This window comes from Rhipicephalus microplus, chromosome 4 (assembly GCF_043290135.1).
Source record: "Rhipicephalus microplus isolate Deutch F79 chromosome 4, USDA_Rmic, whole genome shotgun sequence".
Lineage (NCBI taxonomy): Eukaryota > Metazoa > Arthropoda > Arachnida > Ixodida > Ixodidae > Rhipicephalus > Rhipicephalus microplus.
This window is the reverse complement of record NC_134703.1, coordinates 33,674,785-33,686,556: the sequence shown is the minus strand read 5'-3', so window position 1 is coordinate 33,686,556 and position 11,772 is coordinate 33,674,785. Positions and strand designations below refer to the sequence as shown.

The window sequence follows — 11,772 nt, the reverse complement described above, 5'->3', positions numbered from 1 at the left end:
TTTCAAGCAAAGTCGAAGTGCTTTGAAACCAAAGTTAATGCGGAGGGGGTAAACACGGGAGTGAAAAATTGCTTGCGCGTCTTGCTAGTTGACTTATAGTGGTACGGCAAGTAAATTGTTAATAGGGGCAAACAGCAAGAGGCTAGTGTGAACGATGGAGAACCTTAAAGTGAAGGAACTCATCGAAATTTGTGAGGAACTCGGCATTACTTTGGGCCGTGCGAAACGAAAGCAAGCGATCCTTGAGATCATGAAGGATGAGGGAGTGTCGGCTGAGGAAGTCGATGAGGCCTGGGTGGATATCAAAGCACGCCGCGAGGAGGCTGAAAGGCGAGAAGTTCGTGAGGAAGCTGAAAGGCGTGAAGCTCGCGAACGTGAAGAAGCTGAAAGGCGAGAACGCCGCGAGGAAGCCGAGAGACAGGAGCGCCTCGAGTTGAAACGAATAGAATTGGCAATACTACAGATTTCGCAGGCGCCTAGCGTAGCTTCTCCAACAGTTCAGGTCAGCGGTTATAGAATTCGGGACCAACTGCCACCGTTCGTAGTAGGCGAGGAGATGGCGAAGTATCTCGTCAAGTTTGAACACGTCTGTGAGCGAAACGCTTTGGAGCGCTCTCTTTGGGGGCAGAACCTGTTAGCTCTTCTTCCCGGCGAAGTGTCCGACGCGATAACTTGCTTGTCGAGGGAAGCGTTTGAGAGCTATGACGAGGTTAAGGAAGTGCTCTTGAGACGTTATAAGTTGTCGCCCGAGGCTTTCAGGCAAAGGTTTCGGTATGCTAAAAAGGGGAATGAGTCACACGTTAACTTCGCGTTTCGTCTTAAAGCCGATTTAATTGAATGGCTCAAGGGTGAAGGTGTTTATGACGACCGCGATAAAGTGGTGGAATGCGTTGCATTGGAGCAATTCTACCGCTGCATCGAGGAGGATGTCAAACTTTGGCTGCAGGACAGACTTGGTGAAGTACAGCTAAACAAGGCAGCAGAGTTAGCTGAGGAGTATTATACTCGCCGAAAGTTGCATAGCAGGGCAGTGCGCGTTGAAAAGGATGAAAGGAAAGAGGGCTTTTCAAAGAAACCTGATCAACGGAAACCCGCTCCGCACCGTAATTTCAAGAAGGACCCGTCTCTTACGAAGGACAGTGTAGGGGAAGGGCAAACAGAAGCGGAGAAATCGAGTGAGGTTCCTAAACAACGCACTGATACCACACGGGCGTTTGAATCACGGAAGCCACTAATCTGCTACAACTGCAGAAAGGAAGGACACATCGCGATAAACTGTCTGGAAAAGTTTGCTTTCGCAACAATCCGAGAATCAGAAAAAAACATGCGGTTGTTGGAGCCGTATCTCCAAGAAATTAGGGTGAATGGGAAAACGTGCCGAGTACTTAGAGACTCAGCGGCAACCATGGATGTTGTCTATTCTTCATTGGTGTCTCCGGATGACTTTACAGGAGAATGCGCGTGGATCAGGCAAGTCGCCGAGGAGCAGAGTGTTTGCTTACCAATCGCCACGGTTGTCATTGAAGGCCCGTTCGGTAAGCTTCGCACCGAAGCGGCTGTGTCTGCCGCGCTAAACGATCGTTTTCCTTATCTTTTCTCCAACAACTCAGAGCAGCTTCTCAAAGAGCAGGGTAAATCGTTCTTCCCCAACTTAGCGTACATGGCCCTCACGCGATCGCAAGTGCGGAAGCTTTCGCAGAAGCTTGATCTTGTTCAATGCGGTGAACTCTCAAGTGACCTTGTCGGCGGGTCGACGGAACCCCAGAAAGGAAATTTTCCGCGTGAGTCATGTGAGCAGTCACGCGAGCGGCCCGTCGCTAAAGCGTCCGGCGCGGTATGCGTAGGGGGAGACGACATGGCGCCATTGAGTCAGAGCGAGAGGGTTGCAACGCTCTCGCCTGTAGCGCAAAGTTGGAGCGAGCTGTCGAGGGATGATCGAGAGACGCCCATTCAAGAGCAGCGCGAGGACCTCTCTATTAAAGCGCCAGTGGAAAACCACATGAAAGCTTCACAAATGTTGTCGAAGGAGTACTACGACAAATCGGCGAAGAAGCGTGCTTTTGAAGTTGATAATCAGGTAATGCTGCTGCAGCCGTCCAAAAGGAACAAGCTTGAGATTCATTGGGAAGGGCCCGCCAAAGTAATATCGAAGCTTTCCGATACGAATTATGAAGTGAAATTAGGAAGGCGGCCAAACAAAATTTACCACAGTGATTTGTTGAAACCATACGTTCAACGTCAAGTGGTCGTAAATCTGCTGTTGAATGCTCCAGAGGAAGAGGAAGCAGAAATTTTGAGTTCGAGTGACGTAATCGAAAGGAAATCGGAGGTAACCTTGGAGCAGTTGAACCTAGAGACTAGGTCAAGTGAGGTCCAAAAGGAGGACCTGAGAACGATTGTTTCCGAGTTTGAAGACGTGTTTACGGACCGCCCCGGAAACACGAGGGTGATGGAACACGATATCGGGCTAACCGGTGAGGAATCAATCCGTAGCAAGCCGTATCGTTGTTCCCCTGTGCAACGTCGCAAGTACGAGCAGCCCTTAGTACCGCATAGGTATCGTCGCCTAAAAGTGGCCGGTTACTGAAATGGAGGGTGATACTCCAACAGCGCAACTTTGACGTTCGCTAAAGAAAAAAAAGGAAAGCCTAACGCTAATGCAGGTGCATTGAGCAGTGCGTTCTAGCTAGTACCCTCTCAGCCTTTCGGTTTCTCGCTGGCGATTCGGGGCAAAATTTTGACCTCATCACGACCTGGGCTGAGCGCTCTCGTCCAGAGTGAGCTCAAGGAGCCAACTTTATGTTCTATTCTGATTCGTTACGTTGTTGTACGTGAAAAAAATTTGAGTTGTCATTTTAAGTCTTGTGTCCCACATGTGCCTCTTGATGTAGAGGGAACGAAATTCCGAAAGACACGTAGCTAGGTAATTGTTCTACTATATTTTGTCTGGTGTTCTGTCGGGTGACCGAGGGCACTTGCTTGTGTCGTGTGTTGTCTGTTGTCGATCCGTTCTTGACAAGTTGCAGAACCATCGACAAGTGCTGAAACCAAAGATTGTCAGAAGAGACGAGCGAAGCTGGTCGACAAGTTGTGGCGACAAGCCAGTGGAGCTGGGATCCGTCCTCAAGAATGGGATGTGTTCCCGGAACGGAGTCTGGAGCTGCATTCTCCCCATGGCCCTGGAGGCGAACCTGGAGGGACCTGGCGAACGAGCGCGCCTGTCATCCGAGCCACGTGGAAGCAGCTCGTCTTTTCGGCGCATTGTCTGGAAGCGGGGGTGCTGTTATGCCTGCGAGTCCACAGCGGACGTTCCTGCCTCTGAAAAAGGCAATCTGTGTCAAGGCTAGCCCGCCTGACGCGAACAACTCAACGGCGTAAACACGCGCGGCGCCTTTCTGTCGCCCACGTGCAGTGAGTCAACGCAGCCAGCGAGCCCGTCGAGTAAACAACCGGCGACTTCCTGTCTGGGGGGGGGGGGGGGGTGACGCAATGCGCGGCGACGTCACTCGTCCTTGGGTGCAGCCACCTGCAGCGCAGCCTCTCCAGATTCGATGAGAAAGAACGACGCGGCCCAGCGGCGCCCTCATTGGAGGATTCTGACCTCGCGACCAGCGGCGCTTCGGGTTGGACGTTTGGGTTGGACCCGGGGCATATAAAAGAAGCCCTGCGGCGCGTCGAGGAGACCCATTTTAGAGCAGACCTATGTGTTAGAGAGGAGAGCTCGGCTATTCGAGTCTCTGTCAGCCCTAGTGCCGAATTTGTAACGCCTCTGTATATATGCTGTACATAAACCTTGTTTAAACTCACCGTCGTCTCGTCCGCTCGTCTATCAGCTCTGCGCAGAAGCAGTCGCGAGCTGAGAAACCTACGCTACCAAACGGCTGGTGACCTTCCCTGCGGAGTTCGAAGCAGTGGCGCCTTCGGGACCGTGTTGGCGTCGCAGTCTTTCGAAACAGTGGTAGCAGCGGTGAGATTTCGAGGCGCCCTTCGTAACGTCGTCGGAGGTGCGCTTCGCAACAGCGTGTGAAAGCCCTGTTTAATGTGCTTGCGCTGTAATGAACACAGCGACAGTTCACAGATTCGTGGTGTCATGTAAGAAGCAGGCAATTTTATGGCACAGAAAATTTGAAATGCTGCAGAACGAATCGCAAACAATATGCCATAATAAAAATAGTTGATTATCTTATTTTTTCGTTGTTTATAAGTGGTCCTTACGTGATGGATATATATATATATATATATATATATATATATATATATATATAAATATATATATATATATATATATATATATATATATATATATATATATATATATATATAATATATATATATATATATATATATATATATATATATATATATATATATATATATATATATATATATATATATATATTCCAGCTGACGAGCGAGTTATGTTTGCTCTTCACTTGCAAAAAAGTTGGTACGCGCCTGGCCGCGCCGCGCCAGAACTGTTGCGTGTGGTCAGGCTTTTAGCCATGAGGGCGCTGAGCTCGCGTTGTTCACTGGTCATGCGTCCAGTGAACGGAGGCGCGTTCGGGAGAATCGGAAGGAGATGGTGGGGGCGATCCGTGGTCGCTTCTCGTGGTAAGGTACGCTATGCGGTGAAAACAACTTATCAAGGAATGTGAGCCTCCCCGCAACTTTACTACGTTTCTTATTTTAGCCCCGCCGTGGTGGTCTAGTGGCTAAGCTACCTTGCTGCTGACCCACAGGTCGCGGGATCGAGTCCCGGCTGCGGCGACCGCATTTCCGATGAAGGCGGAAATGTTGTACGCCAGTGTGCTCAGATTTGGGTGCACGTTTAAGAACCCCATGTGGTCGAAATTTCCGGAGCCCTCCACTACGGCGTCTCTCATAATCATATGGTGGTTATGGGACATTAAGCCCCACATATCAATCAATCGTTCTCGTTTTAGGTTTCCAGTCAGTTTTTGTAATATGCTGCCATCACTGCTGAAGAGCCATGCGCAAATGGTAGGTCACAAAAATGCCTTAGCCAGTCTATGCCTACTTACTTGTCTAGTCCTTGGAATACGTATACATATTGTCGCGCAGAGATGGGTGAAGTATAGGCAATTATATATACTTCGGGCGTGATGAAAGTAAACGACCTTACTATATTTTAATGTACCCGAAGGCTGTCGTGATAACATTTGTAAGCTTATATTATAGAGTTGGCGGAAAACATGCAGTGTTAATTAGCACACCTAACATGTCGGATGTCCCGTAATTGCGAAGAAAAGTTGTATTGTTCAAAATGAATGTAGTTAGGTGCACGGGTTCTTGGGTGGTCTGAAGCAGTTGAAAGCTGTCGCGAAGCTAAGAGAAGTGCGGGCGGCATACTGGAGGCTTTTCACCGCTGACGTATCTTCGCCACAGATAGACATGGCGTATCGCAAAAAGAAGAGTCGTTGGTGCAGTAAGGGAGACCGAGCGGTTGACCTTTCTCTCTGTAACGACTCGAAGGATGCATTCATGGACCATTGCATGTTGACGTATCGCTGCCAGTCCGTCTTGTCAAATGGTATGGCGTTGTGCACTGTGAACTCGTCCAGGCAGTCGACGTACTTGGGGGAATGCCTTTCGGGAAATGCGGCGTCAAATAGCATCCGGGCCATGTGGCCGCCAAGAGTGCCGTAGTTGATGCTGGCTTCTGTGGAGTCGTTGTAGTAGAAATCCGGTACAAGAAGTTCCGTTGCCACTTCAGCTTCGTTCTCGGTGGGCAGCATATAGGGGCGGAGCTCCACTTGCTTTCCCGTGTGTCTAACCAGTATTATCAAGTTGGCCATAAAGTCACTGCTGTACGACACTTGCAGCAGGCCCCCATCCGGCTCCACGTCGTCTCCTGCAAGTGAAGATTGGAGACATTATCGCTACGTAGTTCGCATCATTGATGATGTAAAGCATCGGCTGTTTCACTGTGGTGGCATTTTTCCCGCATGTACAAAGCTGTACAAATGCTGTATCAACGATACTTAAATATGTTTTTTTTCGAACTCTAGCATGAAGAACTTCAGATTTATTGAAAAAAAAATTGTAAGCGCTATAGTTTGAACAAGAGAAGGAAACTGAAGAGCAAGTTGCTTGAAGTTTTGTGTGTTCACAGTGTCCTTAAATGTTAAGGCAAAAAAGTAACAGTCAAACAGATCTATCCTCTGCACCAGAAACTGTTACGTCTTTTTATTCCGCACTAGGTCACGCGGAACTCCCAATTTCAAGTATGACGAAGTTTCGCATCCTATGTGAAAAGCGGACTGCTCACGACAGACCGCATAATCTGCTTGGAACAGTTTTGATGATCTGGCGGTGGCCAAAACGGCAGTGAACAAAAGCATGATGACTGGTGTAATGTTGCACGCATGCTCGCACATACGCAACGCTGGTCAACTGGAACTGCGGTTGCAACGCGGTTTGACCGACTCCTCCTCTGAAGTTACGCCAGCTGCATGATGCGGCGAGCGGTGCGACCAATGTAGCTCTGGCTATGAAACTTTCTTATTCGATTATGCATACAGATGCGTACGTATGTGTGTTAACGAATTGGTGAGAGCGATGGCGAAAACCCGCCCAGAGTGTCGTGTAATTTTTTTTGTTGAAAATAAGTCTGTCGGAATGTGGGCGGCTTGCAAGGCCGGACTAACAGCGGAGCTCGTGGCTGATAAATTATTAGCGTGACTTCAATTTGAAAAACCCTAATCAGTGATTCCTAATTAGAATGTATCAATTACCATGCTCCTTATTACCAAGATTATTTCTCCGATGCTGTTTAGGTCACTGTATTTTTAGTGTGCCTATTTTGTTTTCAGAAGGCCCAGGCATTGAGGAAGTGCTTACATCATAGAGTTTCTCAATGACTTACGTTGCACACTCATCGTGTCAACTTCAATAGGTGTGCTGGCCACGGTTATTATTATCCACTAAAATACTAGGTGATACGTACAAAAGCGTACAATACCTGTTTTCATTTCTGGGATGTACGTCGCCAAGTCAATCTGTCTTTATCGTCAATTCTATGATGAAGAAGACGAAGATAGAGTGCACCAGCCGAGTTAATGTGTTGCACGCGCTGTATATAGCTGGTCTAGTTGTTACGCTACGCGAGGTGCCATATATGATTGTTTTCCGGTCATGCGAGCCGACTGAACGAAAGCTGTTTGTCGTTACCATGCAGTTTACAATTTTTTTGCACGTAGAGAATACTAGTATCGTCATACTCACTGTGAGACTTGAGCGTTGCGTTCAGCAGGGCGTCTCTGCTTAGCTTGAAGCCAGTGCCAACGTAGCGTAGAGCTTGGGATTGCTGTCTTATATTGTTCCACATGTAGCTACTTGCAGCCTTGTCAGTGCCCATGACTTGCATTAGGGTAGCGTGTGCGCTAGGTCCAAACATCGCGTAAAGGTAGCGAATGCATAAGCGGGCCATCATTGAATCTGGCAGGAAGCTTCGTCGAGATGCTGCCCTGAGCTCGAAGCTGACGTATCTTGCGAAAGGAACAATCAACAAGTACATCTTGGCGGCGTGTAACGGTGCTGAAGCCAGTATCTGGAATATCTCGCGAATGGCGCCTTCACTGTTAGTACGTGGAAGGCGCTTGAATCCAGCTGGTGGAGCGTATTTCATCAAGACGTCGCCCCAATAAATGCCATGCGCTGGAAGATCTGCTCTGGTCGTCAAGGCTTCATGGAGTGTGGTGTCTTCTAAATGAGCATCTGTGATGTTCATGATAAGTTTGTCCAGCGTTTCCATAATACCGATTATCTTGAAGACACCCGTGTCCCCTAATGACGAGGCTAGTTGCTCGAGCAAGGCTTCTTCAATTTCTGGTATGAAAGATGCCGAGTGCATCGAGATTCCTGTCAGGACACCTACAGTAGCGTGTGTCATGGCGTAGACAACCTTCACGACTGACGTCAGCCTGGTCTCAACGTTGGTTTGGATCGTTAGTTGAAAGAGCTGTGAAAAGTTTTTAACATTGATGAAAGCTCGAGGATTTACACTGGCCGCCTTGAGCATATTTTCAAGGTTTGTTGACGAGTTGGCCCAGAAGCCGACACAGGAGCTGTAGGCCTGTGCCATGTTGTAAGCGTCGGTGCCTTTAGCCTGCGGTGAAAATAGTGTGCGGGCGAGGGCTTCGTACACCATGGAGCTGTAGTTGAAACGAAGCGCCTTGGCATAGGACATCTTAGGACCAACCGGTGTTTTGGCATCCCAGAGGCCGCACACGAAACCGTAGAAGTCCGAGCAGATGTCCACACACGTATCGCACGATGCGTTCAAAAGCCACAACGCTTGTCGGCATCCGTGAGACTCGCAGATGTTTGCCAGATCGTGGACGAGCTGCAGCCTCATCGTCAGAGCGCTGTAAGATCGTATGACCTTCCTTGCGGCTATGAACGTGGCGACTACGAAGGATGCGATGATAAAGACAACGGTGCTGCAGATCACGGCGCTGGCCACTGAGGTATATCTCAGCGTACGTCCTCGTTCACTGGCTGGTGAAGCGTGCGGGCTGTCCTCTGGACCCAACGGATTCTCTGGCAGAAGAACCAACGGGTCTGCAAAAGTGATTGCGCTCACTTGAACACATCTCTGAAAACATATCGATGAACGATTCTGGCGGGAACCCTGACTGTGAACGTTATTACGATTACCATCGAAGCTATGCGGTGCCATCCAATACTGACTACCATAGCTCGCCAAGCGTCGAAGTGAAAACGGCTTTCGCCTTACTCTCACCTTATAGCGGCGAAAGCTTGAAATCGACAGTCGTCGGCGGTATCAAGAAAAAAATGCATGCAGTTTCACTTGTAAGAGCTGTAGGAAGTGTGGGGCAGTTATTCGCCTGCCGCTGTTCGCGGGCGGACAATGGTAAACGTGGAAAGTTACAGAAATCTAGCTCAGTCTGCCTGCGACCGTATGATCCCGTGCAGAAAATGTTAGTGTATATATATATAATTTTTTCTGGCCCGAGTAACACGTGAAAAGTTGAAAGAAAAACAAATGAGTTGCTTTCTTTTGTCCCCTATTCACAATATGTATTTCACGTCAGAAACAGGTGTGCATAGAATAGGTCAAGGGCAATAATAATTATACAGTTTCACACATTTTCCACGTGTCCTTTTTTTGTCTCATGAAAGGACCTGCTTGTATATGGGACAAAAGGCACGCAGAAATGATTTGTGATTTTCTATGTACGACTATAGGCTTCAAGATCAACTGTCACGTCTGATAGTTGGGTACTATAAATCAGAACTTTGTGGCATTTCCTCCTTAAAGGCAGATGCACGCAAGCCTGCACCAATGGCCACGCACATGAGACTGGCGTCATGAACCGGACGGCCGGTGAGCCTGGTTGTGCAGGAAATTGCCCTGTGCATGCACGGAACTATTTGCATATTTCGTGAAGGTGATCGGTTGCCGAACTTCTGTGTAATACGGATGGGGCACCTTCTAAGCTTCTGGTTGACGGCCTCACCACTTTTGCTGAGCTCCTTGCAGTAGGGGTCTTCCGTTTGGCCAACGGGTGGTGCTGTAGTGATCAGCCTTCCGGCTTGGTTGCGCTCTTCGACTGCACAAAGTTAGCCCTTCACAATTAAAAAAAAAGCAGTGCTACGAATTTTAAGGTAGTAAACGGTTGTCACATCATAGTCTACTGTGTAGTAACCGAATCTATTACTAATAAAGTATATTGCTAATTCTACTGCTACAACTGTTAGTACTAGTAAATGACGTGCTACTTGCAGTTACTGCCCGCAAAGAATCAGTTACAGAGAATTATTCACTTCTCTGACAGCCTCAAATAGATGAACTGAGACTAGTATTGTCTGTTCATATTTGATTATCCTGGTAAATACACACCACAGTGACAACCTCAGATACGCAATACATACATGCCCAGATTCCCAAGGCTTCTACGCGATACTAACAGTAACCAAAGGCATGCATGCGTGCGTGCAGATGAAAGATGGCTTTACTTTGGTTGCTCACATTGTACAGGTTAACTCACCATCAGCTTTATGTTTTGGCAGTATTTTGCATAGGACTCGCAATTATAACGTAACGCACCACAGTCTATAGGGTTAGTAACGTTTATTAAGTGGTCACACACGCAAGTAGTGATCACCTTTAATAACCCCTACACACTAAATATGAGAACAACAATTACAATGACTTTACAAGTGCTAACGTTGGACGATAGTAAACGTGTAAACGGGGTACTATATGCCCCAGTTACTGCCTTCAGCTCTGCCCTCACGGTCGTGTCATAGGTGTCGTGTCTCTTTCGTAACACTTTTATTCATTTAATAATTTATTTAATTTATTTATTTATTCCTTGAAGTACGGCCATTTTGCTTTAACCGTGTGTGCAATCTTGTTTGTAAATGGTAAACACATGTACTTACTAGCCAGCAGCTAGTAAAGATAGTAAATTTTGTAGGACGACTGAAAGCTGGGCAGTTTGTCACAGTACTTTAACGCATTTTAACGCAGCGTACGACTACGCGGACGCGAGAGAAGAAGGGGGCGCTGGGGCTTGTCCTTTCTGTTGTGTCCACGGAGTCGTGCGCTGTGTTAACATATTGTTACGGGGAATAAAGTATACACAATGGATATACTGGCGAGCAAAATGCGTACAACGCTGCTGCAGTCCGAGGACGTTCCCCAGAGCACTTCGTCGTCGTCATCCTCAGGCATCTACTTAGCCCGTGACATTACCCGCCGGCGGCAGAACCACCGTTCCGGTGCGATCGATTCTCGGGGCGTGAGTAGTATGATTTAAGCCGTGAGACGTGCACTATATCGGTCGGGACTGAAGCTGGTACTGACGTGGTATGGAGTGGAGCTATCTCATAGGTCACGCTGGTGACCTTGCGTATGACGCGATATGGGCCAACGTAACGGGACATAGTTTTTCGCAGAGACCAACACGACGCGATGGTTACCACAGCAAGACGAGCGACCCCGGAGAGTACTGTACGTCGCGTGCCGGCGATCGTAAGCACTCTTGTGGTTAAGCTGCGAGGCACATAAACGATCCCGGGCGACTTGGCGGGCGATGTCAGCTCGGGCCAGGGCATCACGAGCATAAGCAGTCGATGAGGGGGCGTCAGATTGGAGCGTGGTGTACATGGGCAAAGGTGGGTCATAACCAAACAGTAGGTAAAAAGGTGAAAATCCAGCTGTATTGTGACGTGAACTGTTGTATGCGAAGGTAACGAAAGGTAAGTGGATGTCCCAATCTTTGTGATCCTTGGAGACGTAAATCGCTAACATATTCGTCAGGGTACGGTTGAGGCGTTCCGTGAGGCCGTTGGTTTGTGGGTGGTACGCTGTAGTGAACTTGTGGTGGGTAGAGCAGGATCGCAGGAGCTCGTCGACTACTTTGGATAAAAAACAGAGGCCGCGGTCGGTGATCAACTGACGAGGAGCACCATGACGCATAATGAAGTCATGAAGAAGGAAATCGGCTACATCAGTAGCGCAGCTGGTGGGGAGGACGCGTGTAGCGGCACACCGCGTTGCGTAGTCGATAGCAATAGCAATCCACTTATTACCGGTGGCCGACACGGGAAACTGTCCTACAAGATCGAGGCCGACTCGGAAAAATGGCTCATCTGGTACTTCAATGGGAAGGAGGGTACCAGAAGGTCCCAGAGCAGGTGTCTTGCGGCGCTGGCAGAGGTCGCATGCCGCAACGTACTGTCGCACGGAACGGTAGAGGCCAGGCCAAAAGAATCGGTGGC

The 11,772-nt window shown here is 48.4% G+C and overlaps 1 protein-coding gene across 1 annotated transcript; it reads right to left on the bottom strand.

Moving 5' to 3' along the window:
- Positions 1–4,876: 4,876 nt before the first annotated feature.
- Positions 4,877–9,709, bottom strand: LOC142813879 (uncharacterized). The gene is made up of 3 exons (XM_075891838.1): positions 9,504–9,709; positions 7,246–8,583; positions 4,877–5,872 (listed from the first exon to the last, which is right to left on the bottom strand). Exons 2-3 carry the CDS (start codon positions 8,375–8,377, stop codon positions 5,295–5,297), a joined length of 1,710 nt encoding a protein of 569 aa, XP_075747953.1. The 5' UTR covers positions 8,378–8,583; positions 9,504–9,709; the 3' UTR covers positions 4,877–5,294.
- Between the last annotated feature and the right edge of the window lie 2,063 nt (positions 9,710–11,772).

Excerpts from the sequence above, each read along its gene's own strand:
- LOC142813879 (XM_075891838.1), bottom strand. The coding sequence starts at position 8,377 with ATGAGGCTGCAGCTCGTCCACGATCTGGCAAACATCTGCGAGTCTCAC. Across the intron at positions 5,873-7,245 it reads CGCAACGCTCAAGTCTCACA|GAGACGACGTGGAGCCGGAT; the intron begins GTGAGTATGACG and ends CTTCACTTGCAG.